The sequence below is a fragment of the Cygnus olor genome, chromosome 3 (genome assembly GCF_009769625.2).
Source record: "Cygnus olor isolate bCygOlo1 chromosome 3, bCygOlo1.pri.v2, whole genome shotgun sequence".
Classification (NCBI taxonomy): Eukaryota; Metazoa; Chordata; class Aves; order Anseriformes; family Anatidae; genus Cygnus; species Cygnus olor.
In genome coordinates, this window is record NC_049171.1 from 51,179,716 (window position 1) to 51,196,805 (window position 17,090).

A 17,090-nucleotide genomic window follows, 5' to 3' on the forward strand; every position below is an offset into this window, starting at 1 on the left:
CACTGTTACACTGTCAACAACGAGCCAAAAATTGGCCTGGTCAAAAGTGCCAAATACTCTTTGATTACCTCTTCTGGACTTTATACTGCTCTCCAGGAAATCACTTGCAGAGACAATTTACTTATTTAGCACTTTCAACTCTAGAAAATACTGGCTAATTAATACAGTTAAAATTCTCAAACCCTGCAGCAATCTTTCAAGTGAAATAATATTCAAAACTTGACGAGCTACTCTGCAGGCTCATACTTAATTTTAACTACCACTGTAGCACATTAATTGCTAGCTCATAAATTTAGTAAAGATGGTATATAAATACATCATAACTGCTTTGCTGAAAGTAGAGGTCAACACACAGATGCACACAGACAAAAATGAACTACCGTAATGGCATTTTTACTGGATGTTGTTTTATTTCTTCTCTGAAAACAAGTGTCAGTGTGCTTAGAATACAAATGGGCAGACAGAAATACTTTGACAGGGATGACCTGCAACTTTATTTTTCTACTCTGTTCTCCAAAGGGAAGGAAAGAACAATGAAAATCAGTATTAGGATGGACAGTCTTTCTATATATGAGTAGCAAGGAAGGAAGGAAGGAAGGAAGGAAGGAAGGAAGGAAAAGGAAAAAAATCAGACCTTTTAAACAAAAGCTCAGACAATCTGAGCACATTTACAATTAAGAGAGCAGCTACTGAACGACTCACCTATCCAAGCTCCCAACTCTGGCAACTAGATATAGGAGACTTCCAATAGCAAGGCTGCCGAGCACAAAGAGCTTCTGTCTCAGCAACGCCTGCTGTTTGAATAGCATGGCCCTCCATCAATCTTCAGGACTTCTTCAGTCTGCAGAGAAAAGAACATATAAAGCTCTCATCAGAAAACAATATGCAGGGTGATGTTTCGTAACAGGCCTTTGATCAGTTGTTGCAAGTAATTAAGCCACATTTGCAAAAATTTTTCAAAACTGCAAAATGAGTAGTTAAAACTTTTTTGTTTGTTTGCTACTGTTTCTCTGTCCCACATAGTAACACCAGGCAGTGCATCTGGACAAGGGAGATAATTCTGTAAGTAATGTTTCAGCTACAACCACCATCACTAGGGCTCTCTAATAGTCACAGCTTAGGGCTTGGCTGTGTAAGAGGTTTATATTGTAATAGCATCAAGAACTGGGCTTGAAGATCCTGTGCACAGAGTGCGTGGGGCAGGTTTACTGTGTCTCTATTATATTATTAGAATGTTAACTGTACAGAAATCTAAACCACTACATTTCCTGATCTGTGCCAGCAAGTTCATGGTGGCAGACCTGAGAAGCATGTAGCTAGGCTGGGCACATGGACATTTTTTCAACAGCAGTGCGACAGTGTGTGACGTATCCTGTCAGCTCTCCTTGCATGTCAGCTTTGGCTGGAGAACCCCCTAAGCACTACATCTGCCTGACACGAGCCTTGGCTGTCACCTTAGGACCTGGTGGGATGCAAACTGTCGTCTCTGATCTGAGAATGTCCTTACTCATTCCCAGCTTATAGGAACAACTAAGCATGGACTTAAATTTCCTTTTCTGATGTGTGCCAAAGATTACCGAAAGCCCACTGTCCTGATTTTGTTGAGACAAAGATTTTTTTTTTTTTCTTCCTTCCATACTAGCTCATAGAGTGCTATATTTTGGATTTGTGATGAAAATCCAAAAAACATAAATGTGTTAGCTGTTGCAGAGCAGTGCTTGCACAGAGCCAAGGACTTTCCTACTTCTCTTGCTGCCATGCCAGCAAGGAGACTGGGGATACAGCAGGACCCGTGAGGGAAAATACCCAGGACAGCTGGCCCAAATTCGCAAAAGGAATATCCCATGACTCTTCGCTTGAAATTAAGTTGGTGCTTGGGACTGCAAACCTATTTAGCAGACTCATTAGACTGGATGCCTAAATACTTTGTTACTGAGAACTGAAGAGAAAGAGCAGTCCTTCCTTTCAGAGCACAGCTAAAGACGATGCTGTTCTTCACTCTGTTCCAGTCTTGGACTTTCTTATAAGTGTACAGGAGACTTAAGTTACAAGTCCCCTCACTGGCTCATATCTCCTACCTGCCAGATGAATGTTTATTCACCAAATTAATTCTCTTGATATAAAAAACATAAACATAAACCACTCATTCATTTGTCACTCCCTAGACCAGGGAATGTTTCATGTGTTGTGGATCAGTTTCAACAAAAACAGCTTTTTTTTTTTTTTTCCTTCTGAATTTTCACAACTTATTTTAAATGATTTTTTGATGTCAAGTCTCTTAAGTTTTGTGACTAAACCTCCCTTTGCGATTCACTTTATTTTATTTTTTTCCCACCCTTGGGATTGCATCAGGCAAGACAGGGACAGATTATTAGAAGTATATGACTATATGCAGAAGCACAAAAGGTAGTAAGAGTACAAGGTGTGACTGGCTGTTGTTAAAAAAAGCTTGCAAATATTTATTTGTCCTGACCATACTGTTATATTTTTGGCCCAGGAAGGTCTCACAGGATTCTAGGATACAGTTTGGCAGCTAGCACAAGCCAGAGACCATTCACTCCCAATAACCGGCATGCATGCAGCCTGTCTGCCTCAGTGCTAGGTGTAGGTGAACTGAATAGTAGGGATGCAGGTCACTCCATATGGATATTCTTCAGGGCAGTAGTATAGTCAGACCGAAGCACATTTAATTTATTGGTACAGAGAAAGCCTTTGAAACTCTAACCCATCATCTGTTGCATGCAACATTGGAGCTCTGAGTCCAGCTGAGTCTGTAATACACTTCTGCTGAGCTAATAATAACAGTAACTCCTTAAATAGTCAAGTCATAGCTACGTATAACCTATCATACTGAACATATTGTTTTCCACATAGATAAAAGCAACTCTATAATAAGAACTTTCAAATAAGATTCTTTTTGCAAAAAGAATCATATAAAACAGACTAAAAGGAGTTTGCAATGTAAATAGAAAGACAGGAGTATTATAATCCTTTTAAAAATAAATGAGAAACAAAGGTTGAGAGAGATTAAGTGATTTGTTCAAGGTCATAGAGAAAACCTGTAGCAATAGTGGGATTCAGTGTGAAGTGCCTGCATTCCTATCTAGTGCCTTAACTACGTGATAAGCATTTCTTTTTTTTAGTATACTTTTTCTTAACATCGAACAAAAGACATAAAAATGCTGTATGGAGGAGGAATGCTAGACATTGAACAAGGCAGAGAAAAACAGCTGAACATTAATAATTAAGAAAAATGCACAGATACTTTATCACTGCTAATATGCTACAGCTAATTACTTTTCTAATTTATTTAATTAAAGAAGGGGAAAGAGAAAGACATGATGATCATGATGAGGATACCAAATTCTCATAGGCTTCCAGTTTTAAATCCTTCAGTGCTACTCTCTCCAAATGAAAGTATAATGTCTGTATTACAACAATTGGTTCTGAACTTCCTCTCTCAGAAACAGCCCTCTACATGAAACAAAAGTGCTCTCCACATGTCCTCCTTCACACACTCTTGGACTATAGTTAATTCCTCCTTGCAGGTCTCCCTGAGGCTATGGAGGTCATCAGACCATAATGAAATCAATTAAAGACAAAACTGAAGACAAGCTGTTTCAGGAAGTAAGTTCCACATGGTCTTATTCGTTCCATATTCATGTGTGCAATAAAATTCAATGGGAAAAAATAAAGAAATAAATGTTCTGTTTGCTCTGTGTTTCTATGTACCTGAGTGTATTTCCACATATGAAAACCTTTTTGGCAGAATAACAAGTATTGAACACTCGCTAGAAATGCCAATGTAACATTATTTATTTGCTTAAGTATTTTTTGTTATTACTTTCAGCATTTAATTTAAAGTCCACAGAAGGAGCTTTATTCTAGAGAGGCTGTGTCCACTATAATACTTTTCTCAGATGTTAGCTGTTTTCATAAAACAAAATATTGAAAAATAATATCTCAGCTTCAGAAAAGGCTACATCTTGCACTGGATGTACTGAGACAGCTCCATGTGACAGAGAAGAGCACTGAAGAAACAGTGGTATTGAAGCCACAGAGTTAATGCAATCAGAATGTGGTTAAAGTGAAGGTCCCTAAGGCAGAAATGTTGTTGGAGACTAACACAGCAACACTTAAAAATGGAAGAAACAAAAATTCTGGGACACATTATAAGCTGCACAAAGTTTACTGTAGGGAATGTGCACTTTTAAACCTAACAAGAAGCTGGAAGGCAAGATAAAATGTAATCCAAAGTGACAAGATTTTAGTAGTTAAGCAAATAAGGATTTTATTTTTGGAATTTTGATCTCTGTTAGGGACCATGACTGAACTCAAACACCAGCTTCTGAACAGCAGCAGGAGGCTTGGGGAAGCAGCAGGCAGAAGTTTGCCAGTAGCTGGATGCTGAATGTGGAACCTCCTACCAAATGAGATGACAGTATACTGGTGCAAATCTCCAGTGGGCTTACATCACAGACACCTATCTTGAACAATCCAGTTAAATATGAAAATACACAAAGAAAGTCATTTCCTGGATATCCACAATGCATAAGAACAACATAATTCGCAATTTAGAACATGTAATTTCTAGAAATGAAACTGTGTTCAACAGAGAAAAAAAAAAAAAAAAGAAGAAGAAGATCAAGATGATTTGTGAATTTCAGACGAACAACTAACCTAACCTGTTAGATTGGCATGGAAAAGTTAAATAAAGAGGCTTAATTTAGTGTATTGATGTGTATGCCTCACTCAGCCCCATTTCCCACGGGAGAATGTAAGTGAGAAGAAGGTGTTTATTGAATGAATTGCCAAGAGAAGACAGAGGAAGACCATGTAGAACTATGATAATAATACCAACTGAAAAACAGATGGACTGTTCCTAAGGAGACGATGACTGTGGATAGAGGAAGATGTTGCAAGTGCTGGCCAAATAGAGCAAATTTTTGGTGAACTCTCCCACAAGTTAATTTTAGGTTCAAGTTACGTCAAAGTCAAATTAAGTTTAAATTAAAGATGTAAAATATAAGTATAATCAGAAGCTTTATAAAGACTTGCTAGATGGATGTGGAAGTAAAAGGAATATTTTATGGGATATGGGGCTGACAAGATCAGGCAACAGCATCATTCACTCTGGTGGCCGTGCTAAAGACCTGAAATGGCAACCCAGAAGAAAGAAAGCAAAGACAGTGACATAAGGCACATTACAACGGGTGCCAATTAGATTGAAGAAGACATATGCCCTAAGTGTAATTTTAAGAAGCAGGAATCCCATGATATTTCAACAAACGAAATTAAAATCACTTAGGACATTAAGAATTTTCCAGAGTACCAAGACAGAAACATGGTGGCAGTGAAATAAATGGCCTGCCCTCTGTGAGAGGGAAGGAATTATACCCCCATATGCCACTATACAACATCATTGACTAAATGTATTGAAAGGTTCAGTGGTTAAGTCAAAAGTTTAGTCCATTGGCTAACACAAATGGGTGAAAATGGGAAAACAAAACAAAACCTTATCAACAATGATGCCACCACTAATATAAGTCTGAATTTGATAACAAATTTCCAGAAGCACTGAAACCAGAAGTTGTTGCTATAATAACCTATTCCAAATAAACAGACAATGAGGCAGCAAAACCATCAGAAAGTTATTTGAAAATTATCAGAGGGAAATTTTTAGACCCCTGGGGCAGAGATGAGAAGATGCTATTGATAAATGAATAAAGCATGGTTGACTATGGAGAGAGGTGTAAGAAAGGAAGGCAACATGCAATCCTTGAATAAGCAGGTTGAAGAGAGACAGTCTTGATGGAGTGATGTGATGTGCTAATCAAAGTGAAGTACAAACCACTGACACATATGCACAAAGGAGGCTGAAGAAATAATAAATAAGATTTTTTAAAATTGAATTTATCAATCATTTGGATTTTTAAAAATTTATTATTATTATTATTTTTATTGTTTGGCACACCAGCAGGGGTCATCTGTTGACCAACAAATATTTGTCTTCATGCATTGCAAAAATATCTTTGTGTTTATGTGGGATTTAAACAGTGACTGAGAAAACAAGTCACGGAACTGACCACTTGGCACATTTCCATTTCTCTTGCTTCTGCATTATGTTTCTAGAAAGTTAACTACAGCTTCTTGCATTTTTCACTGTGAGTAAAATTCATACAAATCAAGCACTTAGTCTTTGTATGAGGTTAGAAAACTCATAGCGTTAGGGAAAGAATGAAATTTATCCTTCAAATTGTGTGCATCAGCTTATCAGCTCATGATCTGCATGCTCTGGCAGAAATAGCCAGTCATGCACCTGCTCTTTCTTTAGCCTCCTCTAGGTCTCCTTCCCTTTGTGCAAGGTCACCACTTATAACAGTCTAGGCCAGTGGCAAGGAAAAGATACACACCCTCTGTATTTTTCCCAGTACCCTTTGCTTAGACAGTTTAATTGCAACAATACTAACGCATCATGTGGAATGCACTAAAGAGTTGCAATGATCATGATAAAGCAGAACATGACATTTCATTAGAGAGAGGATTTTTCATTCCTAATAGCCTAAGAACTGACAATTATTATTATTTTATTTGTTATTTTTATTTTTTTAACATTGTACCACAAAATAGATAATGAAAACAGAAAGCTTTGAAAATACGAATCTTCTGTGGGAAGGACAAAGGTCTGAGCCTGTAGAAAGGGAATTTCAATTTCAGTTTTTCAAAAATCTTCCTTAGTAATTCATACTTGCAATATCAAAAAACAATTTAATTTCAGATGAGTAATTACAGCGTTTCATTCTTTTTCTCTCTTAAATACTACTGAATTAAATGGGATGAAGTAATGTTAGTACACATTTCAGGACCTGAAGGAAGAGAAGATGGAAACCCTTTCACTACAGGGAGCAAGTTCACAGATTCACATAAATGTCCCTGCCTTCTAAACATGTCCTTTTCTCCTCATAACTCATATTGACTGAAACAGTGAAACAGTGGCGAAGAAAATGTCAGCAAAGTTGGCAGAAAATAGTAGTGGATGCAGATAAACTCCAACATAAAGATTTCCTATAATCTTATGCCACTGCTGTGACAATAACTTAAAAATACCTTTTCCTATCTGCTATTATAGAGTTTTGACATTTACAACTGCCTTTAAGCCGCCCTTGAAGCCAGTTCTTTGTGTAACAAAGGTGTAATATATTTTCTCTAGAAAGTTTGTTTTACTCTGGGAAACCATCCACAAACTCAGCATTTGTATGCAGATATTAGGTAAACAGACGTGATTCTTTCACAGAAGTTAGCACACTATCAGTGCTGAAGGAAAACATTTGTGATTCATATCTGAAATCTATCATGGCTGGCTCAGGTGGTATGCCTGGATGTCTGTGTTCTCTGAAGCCTACAGAGAACAGTAGAGGCTAGTTATTTAGTCCACTGTCCATAGGTCATCTCAGTCTAGATACCTCCAGTGCTCACCTATCTGTAGTTTCATTCTTCATTGTCTTCTTTTCTTCTTTTCTTCTTCATTGTCTCATTCCTTTCATTCCTTTCTCAGTCCAAACTCTTTTTTTTTTTTTTTTTTTTTTTCAGTCTCAATGAAAGACATTGAGCAAAGTGGTAATCGAAAGAGAGAAACAACTGCAAAGCTGCCCTGTGCCAAACAGATCTGCTGCCAGACTGTCAGAGTAGTTAGGAATCTCAGACTCTTTGATGCCCTTGAGGTCTCAGACACATCTGCTTAGGAAAACTGCCTTATTGCCTCTGAGCCAGCGAGGCAGGCGGCTGTGTTCTGCTGAAAGATGACTAGGCTGCCATGATCCATGCTTAGCTACAGTGCTCCAGGAACACTTCCAAACACATAGATCTTAATAGGACTTCATTAGTCCAAAATACATATGCCTGTCTCCTTGCCAGCATCCTGGTGTATATTACTCTGCATTGCTCTTCATAGAGCACAAGATTAATCTGATAGGGTTAGCCCTTTTCTTCATATTAATGGCGTTTCCCCAGCTACTTCCCTTCTTTCCTTCTGAAATGAGCACCTTTCTTGTCTGCTTCATTTCTCAGGAATATTGGAGCTGATGATGCTGTGATAGAAAACCCGTGGAATTGGATTTCTGACTGTGGAAAGTTTATAATAGATACTAATTTCACACTTTTCAAAAGAGAATGCTAGCCTCATTTCTTCCAGTTGGCATTATGACAGCTGCAACCAAAAATTGACAGAGAAGAACTAGGGAACATTGGCACTTTAGGAATCAACAGGGAAATACCTGTGAATTGTCCCAAAGGAATTAGGGAGGGCTCCTCCAAAAAGGTGATACAGCCTATAGCCCAGCTATTTTGCCCCTATACCAATGCACAACAGATGGGAAACAAGCAGGAGGAGTTGGAAACCACTGTGCAACTAGAAAACCATGACCTAATCGCTGTCATGGAAATATGATGGGACAAATCAAACAAAAGGAACACAGCAATTAAGGGCTACAAGTTTTTCAGAAAGATAGGCAGGGAAGGAGGGGCATGGTGTTGCCCTCTGTGTTAAGGAAGGGATATATTGTGAAGAGCTGCCTCTGAGAAACAGACACAGACAGGTTGGGAGCTTGTGTGTGAAAGTTAAGGTCCAGACGAATAAAGGTATGGTTACGGTCTACCAAAAGCTACCTGATCAAGGGGAGCCTGTTGACAAGGCTTTACTTCTTCAGCTGCAAGAAGCACTGAGCTCACAGGCTCTCATCCTGATGGGGGACTTCAATCCCCTGTCTGCTCACTGATAAAGCTACACAGGAGGCTGTAAGTGATCCAGGAGACTCCTGGAGTGTGTCAAGGATAACTTCCTGATCCAGGGTTTAAACAAACCAGCCAGAGGAGAAGCACACTGGACCTGGTCCTCACCAGTACATATAAACTCATGAAAGAAGTTTGGACTGGAGGCAGTATGGGCCGCAGTAACCAAGCCCTAGTTGAGTTTGTCATCTCAAGGAATACGAGCCTGGCAAAAAGCAAAGTCAGGACCCTGAACTTTGGTAGAGCAAACTTGCAGCTGTTAACCTAGTGGATGACATCCCCTGGGACACTGTCCTTAGGGACAAAGAAACTGATCAGAGCTGGAAGCTCTTTAAGGACTTCAGAGTGCAAGATTTGTGTTTGTGACTCTGTGATCTGCTTCTTCGGCAGCTGCAGATTTCCCTGTGTATCCTGCGGAGCAGTCAGCTCTCTCTTGCCCACCTGCATATCCTTAGGTAGATCACTTGCTCATTTCTTTTCTCTTGTCCAAACTTATATCCTGGACTGCTCCACTACTGATGAAAAAACACCACACTAATTAGTATAGAGCACACATTCCGGATCAGTAGCGTCAATCTTTTACTCAGACCCTTAGTCTGAGCCATCTTCAGCTCAGACTACTCTCCAAAACCTTGTATAAAGGATAATTTTATGTATATATATATATATATATATATACACATATATATATATTTTTTTTTCCATGGATTCCTATCACCATTTTATCTTAAATACTGCAGTGGTCTTTCCTCTGGCCTTGGCAAATATAACTTTGCTCTGTTCACACTCATTCTGGACAATGTTGCCAAAATCATTCTTACAGCCTGTGTTTCTGACCACACATTTGTCTAGGCATCTTTTTTCTGTCTTTCCCCTTTCTCTCAATGCCTTTCTGTATATATCTATTTCTTGGTATTCCATGGGTTTTGTATTGGAGGCACAGGGAGAACAGGAGTTTAAAGACTAGACCCCAAAGACAACTCAGTTAATTTTCAAAATATAACGTCTAGATGCTTATTCCTCTGTAGGTCCTAGTCATAACATCTCCCTAAGAAGTGCTCCTTATTTTAATGATGAAATCTAAGTGAAAATATCAATTCCAGTTAAACCAGGGACTTGTTATAACACCTTCATGAGAAAGGGAGACCTATTAACAGTTTTCTCTGAAAATGAAAGAGCTGTGATTTTCTGCTGTGCATGTGTTTTAAAGGCCAATAATACACTGCTATATTGGCCTGAGTGACAGCTTACAGCCCCCATCTGGGAGGAAAAAAAGGGGAAAAGGAGAGACAGCTCATGTCTGTAGCAACCAGGTGTTACAGAACTGCACAGTGCCAGAGAGTTCTCTATAAATGAGCTCTCTGCTTGCTAAGCAGTCCCGTTTCCCTTGCACAGCCCATTCATCTTCCTCCCACTGGGCAGCATGAGCTGCAGAATTAACTGTTGTCTCGGGGCTGTGTTCACTCTCTTGCATGTATCCAGCCTGGCAAATAAGCCTTTCCCATGGTTTTAAATTAAACAAACTAACAAACAAAACAAACAAAAAAGTCAACCAAAACCTCTTTGTACATCCTTTACTGGTAGGTCTCTGAGGCAAGAAAGATGCCAGCAGAGAGGTGTGTGCTTCTGATCCTCACCACAGTCACACCTGAAAAATCATAGACAGGCTGCTCCTCTGCTGGCAGGAGATGCCTTCTCTATCTATCTCTTTAGAGCGACTTGAATATTTTTGGTGTACTATTCATGGTCCTTCTCTTATCCTGATTTCACACTAATGCAGCTTGATTGGCTTGCTAGACTAAGTTTAGCTCCATGGAACAGAGAGAATCTAATCCTTCCTTTATGGGTGATTATGATTTAGCATCACTTTCCTAAAGATATATTCGTTTATTAAAGTTAACCTTATTTTTTCCTGACCTAACACAGTGACTGACACCACATGGACTATCCATATTTTTGGATGTAGACAAATTTTGCTTGCATGGTAATATATGTTAAAAATGATGCCACAGTGAAGGATCATCACTTGTATACCACGTAAGTTAGTCATGAATCAGTGAAAGAAGAGAGAGAATCAACGGATTTAGCTAGATGTGAAGCTGTAGTGATTTATCCAGGAATTTGAAATAACCTCTGGCCTATGCAGTTCACGTTTGTAGTGGTCGTTATTCAAGATATCTGTCTGGTTTGGCTACATTTGCCCCTGAAATTCATTTACAGAACTTACATTATAATGCCTATTGGGATTATGGGCTGGTGGTAGCCTCAACACTGGTTATTTTGTAGAAATATAGAAAGCTGTAAAATAATCTGCACAATTTCAAATATATTGAAATGTATTGTTGGCTGAGAATTGACTGCAAAATATCTCAATGCTTTGTTTAATTGGCTTTGAAATGTAAAAAAACACCTCCACATGTCAATTTATATTCAAAATAACCTTGTATTCAAAACAACTGCACTACGTGTATGAAATAAAGTTAAACTAATTCAACTTCCTATGGGGAAAAAAAAAAAAAAGTTCTACAGTGTTTTACTACTAGTGGAGACATCAGGGAGTGACGTTACAAATGTCTCAACAGATGGAAGATTTGATCTAATAATATAGGAAAAGATACAAATAATTTATTTGTCAATTGGTGGGGGAAAAAAGAGTGAATAATTTATTTGGTCAATATTATTCAATCGTCAATAGAGTTGGTAGAATAATTTATAAATTTACTTATGAATAATTTATTCATCAATTGATGGTAGGAGGAAATTAATGAAGTAAACAATATTCAAATAACATTGAACAGGCTCTCAGGCCCAGGCAGGGCAGATCTGAGGAATGGATTTTGTTCTCCTCAGCCTTATGACAGGCTGTGCACCAATGCAGCACATCACCAAAGTGCAGCTGCCCTGTAGCTGCTTCTGTAGTTTGCTGATAGCAAACACCTTCTTTCTCATCTACCCACCAAGGCCAATAAATCACCAAAGGTGCCCTGACAGTGCTGGGTGGTTTCTCTGTCTTTGGTGGGAAGCAGCTTGGATATTCCTCATGTAGTAGTCTGCTGGTGTCTGCAGACCGTCTGCTTCTGACACGTGCTAGCAAAGGCTGTAGGTGCCATCACAGCCCTTCAGCAGCTTGAAATGTGTCACACGGTTGAGAAATGTGCTGCACCCTGCTTGTGCATGCAAAGTAGGAAGCAGAGGGTTTCCCTCAGAAAGCCACAGGGCAGTGCCCCTTATTTCCAGACAGACTGCAAAAATAAAAAGTAAAACTCCAAGATAATCTAGGAGAAAAAATCTTAACAGCTTAAACTATTTCATTGTGCATCCTTAAAGGGGCAAATTGTCAAGCTGCTGAGATCCACAACAGATTTTAAAAGTCTGGTTGTGCAACTGAATCGTGCTGTGCATGAAATCACATGACAAAGTGTTGACATGTAAAGAGTTAAAAATACCCCCCTTGACACCCTGTCTTTTCAAATATGACTTCACAGGCTTGTTACTTTGACAGTTGAAATCATTTCAAGGCAAATCTTATTTGAAAATAATTTCTAGATTTGTGTGTGTGGGGAAATTTAGTAATATTTATTAATATCTTTCTAATGTGGCTGAGTGAGATGGAAGTTTCTGTGTAATGCATTCAGAAACATCCCACTGCCTTCAGACAGAATCCACAGGTTTGCTCTGAGTTTGCTTTATGGCCATTGAATGGATCATTTACAAATCCAGTCTGAACTTTAACCAGGAGCTGTAAAAGAATATCATTAATAAAAATAATTTCAACATAGCTTCTGTTGTACTGTAATCTCAGTTTGTAATAGCGGGCATAAAGACACAAATAAAAACTAAGCATGAGGATATGAGCAGTTTTTTGTTTTGTTTGTTTGTTTGTTTGTTTGTTTTTCTTTTCTTTTCCCATTTTCAAAGTGTTAAGTTTAATGGTGGATATATGTGTAGTTTGGGATGAAAACAGATGCCCTTTGTGAATAGACTAAGCGGAGGAATCAGCTGGCTTATGCCCTCCTCTCAACTGCTACCAGGGTTTTTCCATCCTTTGTTGCTTTGTTAAATATAAACTGTAAGCACTGAAAATCAAAAAAAAAAAAAAAAAAAAAAAAAAAGAGGGAAAGTTTATGAATTATACACGGTCACAGAGTTTATTAGTGCTCTGTGCTCAGCCTCTTGGGAGTCACTGGAAGAAGGGCTTTGAGCAATTTCTAAATTTTCAAATGGGTTCTCCATTTCTTTATCTCATTCAGCTTTTGATATGGTGCATAAATTATTTATCAGGCCTACCATTATTTCGTTAGCTCGCGTTGTCCTCTGGCACCATGTCTGCAGAACGATATTCATTTTGCATTTACAATTACTAACCTTAAAAGAAATCAGTTAATTCTTCCTCTCTACAGTTCTCTCATTTAGCAGAATGATGTGTGAAGGACTGGGATGGAAAAAGAATTCCATTTTGACCTTGAATCCTAATTACTCTTTTCATCCTGCCATTTCACCAGAAGCAACTGAAGTTTATGTGGGAAATATTTCTATTTTCCTTTCTCTCTCTCTCTTTTTTTAATGAGAAGATGTGATAGGAAATAAATTTTTCCACATCATAAATTCACCACTAAAGCTTTAGTGAATTATGTGCTATGATGGTTAAGTTCAGAGAAGGATCCTCTTTTATACACTTCAAGTCCATCTCCTGGAAGTTAATTTTTGAAGTATTTCATCTCATAGCCTCCCGGTTGCAGTAGTATCTGAACAGAGGAGCTTCTCGATTACTTCACTTTAAAGAGAGTAAAAGAGACACTAGTCTTTTCCCCCCACCGGAGTGTACAATATGTTCACAAACAAATGTTGATTCTGATTCTGCTGAGCTCTGCTGCATCCCCATGCAAGGGTGCTGTCAGGACTGGGGATGGATGGCTGTGATGTGCTTCTTCCCCTGTGCTGACAGCCACCCAGGTGAAGGACTCTCCTCCTGGCATCTCTGCAACAGGCACCGCTTTCTCAAATGCAAGATCACAGTCTAGAAGAAGAAAGCAATATTATAGTGTTACCTAAGATAATTTTACTAGTACCAGATGTGGATTAGTTCATCAATTTCTTTCAGGTAGCAGAGTCTGACCTACAGGTTCCCTTAATTCTTCAGTCTTTGAAGATGCTTCTCTCAGGACTCCATGAAAATTCTTACTGTTACCTACCTTATTTCTCATTAGAAATATTTATTTTCTTAAAAATCAATGTCCTGTATTACTTCCCTGAGCAATTCTTCTTGAGGGGGCAGGAACTTTTAGTCTTGTAAATGTATTAATTGTATTGCGTATGATCAAATTTAATGTATCTAGTAGTCTGTGGGACTGAGTACCCTTAATAACAATTAAGAATCCAAGAAGGTGGGATGATGGCAGGGGCCACATTCTTGTTAACAACAGAATCAAACTCCGGAAAATGTGGTAAGAGAGAGGGTACCACCTCACTCCAATTTATTGTTATCTGTTTAATAGTTATCTATGGACTATGATGTTGCAGTGATGTCTTTATGTTGTGTTAGGTCAGCACGGGAAGTTTCTAACTTGTTTTATAAAGCATAGACATACAGTAGGTACAAAGGTACCATGGAGTTGAAGTTTTATATATGAAGAGAACCTTGCTCTCTTCTATTGCAAAGGATTGTTGTTATGTTTATACTTAATGTTTATTCTTTCCTTTTCCTTTGAATTTGTAGATATAGTTTTTGCCTCTGAAGGGTGCTTGTTCAGAGTCCTTGACAGATAAAACTACTCGCAGAACAGATGCCACCTTAGCCTCAGCAGAAGAAAGTTTCTCTAACTACACCTTGTCAGAGGAACAGTTCAGTGCCTGAGAGCCATATCTGCTGGGACTCCAGGAGCAAAATTTTTTTTTTTTTTTTTATGCAAATACACAACTCCTAGGCAGAAAAATGTTTCCCTGATGTAAGGCCACTGCTCCCCCTGCTCTCTTCTCTCCAGCTGCCTTTTTTTTTCCAGGGAGAAGCTTTTGGGCTTCTGCCCAACTTGCCCATGCTCCCAGGCAGCCCAACTTCAGGCTTTGTTCACACTGCTGTGTGAAGAACAAGGATGATTAAAAAGAAACCAACCCTCTATGCACGTTCACGCTCCTTGTCCTAAGCCCTCACAGCTCTATCAGCATACGCTGCAGAAACCAGCCACAGAACTATGAACATGTTTGTACCCTTTGATGTACCAGGCAAGAAAGAAAAAAAAATATCTTATCTCTTAGAACACTAACAGCTTCTTTCCATCTATGAAAATAACAAACACTTGCTTTGAAATGAAGTCTGTCAGCAGAATATTAATGGAAAGCACTTCCGCAGACTAGTATCTAAGATCTACTCTGCAGTGTAAAGGTAAAAAGGAAAAGAAATTATAGGGAACCACCCAATTGTCTCCTATCAGAGAGAGCCTGTTCTGCACAACACTGTGCATCCTGTTACTTCCAAGGTTACTGCAGGGGCCAGCCCCAGCAGACGGAGCTTCTCTTGTTATTGCAGCCTCTGTAAGGATATAAATGTTACACAACAACAGCAGCTGCTAGGCTTATCCCTTGAAGAAACAGAAGATAATGCAATTGAGTTTGCTTTTGGCCAAGGAAGGTCTATTCAGAGGGGAACATAATGCTTTGGATAAAATTGTGGATCAGATTATTTGACACCAATTTAATACTTGGGATTCGAGAGCAGGCTCTTGCTGCTACGATGGTGTCATTCCTATACATTTCCCTACAGTGTCCCAAGCCTTGATGGCTGCAATGTTATGATAACAGGACAGGTCCTCCTGCCTATGGCTGCCTCTCAAGTTGCAGCTTGGAAAATATACACTCCATTGACAACTTCTTCCTCCGCTCAGGGTTACCATTTTTCCATCAGATCCTTCCCCTGCTAGCTAACAGAAGTAATCGAGCTGAGACCTCGCTGTGACTGGCAGTGCATTGAGCTGTACCAACCATCTGCTTTATAGAAAGGCAGATGTGTTTGAAATTTCTGTAGAAGAACAATACTATTATTATTTCTAATTAATAGTCTACAAGGACACAAAACCATTCCAAATCAAATTAAGTCCCAATCAAAAATGTCAAGTGTGATTTCTCATTGATTGCATTTTAAAGTCAATTGAGTTGCATTTTTTTTTTCCACAAGATACAATAGCTTAGCGATAGCTGTCTTTCTAATGAGATTGAAACTGAAACAAGACTGTGCTTTCTTTCTTTTTTTTTTAATATTTATTTTAATGTAATCAATTGTTTAAAGGAAGATCTATTTTAGTTAGAACGGCACAGCGAGGTCTGTCAAGCTTATGCTCCTCTGGAAGTTTACTATGAAGTTGTGCAGAAAGAAAAATGCTCTGTGTGTTTACTCTCTCCCAAAGGGCCAGATGAAGTTAAAATGAGCCTTTGTGCCTGCTAGCACATACAGACCCCATGGGTCTCCTAAATTCCTGCTCTGCAAAGGCTGCTGCATACTGAGAAAAGGAAATATCATCGCCTTTCTTCAGAATGGCAGATTAAGTTTTCCCTGGTTCCTCCTTTCTGAGGATCGGACTCTAACATAACATATATGGATGCTAAAGAGCCCAGATGGCTGGTTCAGCTTTAAATTAATAACATCAGCACTCCATTCACATGGGGGATGATACAGTTGTTAAGTTTGTTCACCCCCACCCCTTCTGTGTGTTGCACTAATAGTTTAATTTAGTGCTGCTCGCATTCCCCTTGCCCAAATTTTAGGAAACTGTTGTTGAATAGCAGTTGCCTGTATTTGGCCATGAACATTCAACACTAGAAGAAGGGACACTGCACCCTGTTTCAGACTGTGACAGTTAAAACTCTTGAGAAGTTGTAAAAATATAACTAATATTGGAGTTAAGTCTTTTGATGCTACGGGGAAGAGATGTTGTAAAAGTCTGAGTCTCCAAATTCCTGAACTCTTGGTAGCTCATGACAGCATTTCAAGGGGATGTTAGTAAAGGAAAAAAACACAGTATGGAGCAAGCACTCTGTACTATGCAGTATGAATGAACAAATCCCGAATAAGAATGATCATGGATCAGTGGAAATCAATACAACAGGACATTTAGCAGTGAAAAATCTGCAGCACTGTGAGTGAATCCTTGGAAAAACAAATCAATATTAAGCCAGTCATTCATTAAAGAATGACCATGAAAATGATGGGGTTTTGGTATTAGAATCTAAAAACTGGATAAAGGCATACAATGTTCCCCACAGTAAAAATAAATAAATAAATAAACAAATCCACATTTCATTGTATTTGAACA

The 17,090-nt window shown here is 38.7% G+C and overlaps 1 protein-coding gene across 3 annotated transcripts in view; it reads right to left on the minus strand.

Moving 5' to 3' along the window:
- Positions 1–17,090, minus strand: part of HS3ST5 (heparan sulfate-glucosamine 3-sulfotransferase 5) — a 208,128-nt gene that overhangs the window by 6,006 nt on the left and 185,032 nt on the right. For all 3 annotated transcript variants that reach the window (XM_040553065.1, XM_040553064.1, XM_040553063.1), the window contains exon 3: positions 703–841. In XM_040553065.1, coding sequence (XP_040408999.1) covers positions 703–809 — 107 coding nt within the window. In that variant the 5' untranslated portion in view covers positions 810–841. The remainder of the gene's footprint in view (positions 1–702; positions 842–17,090) is intronic.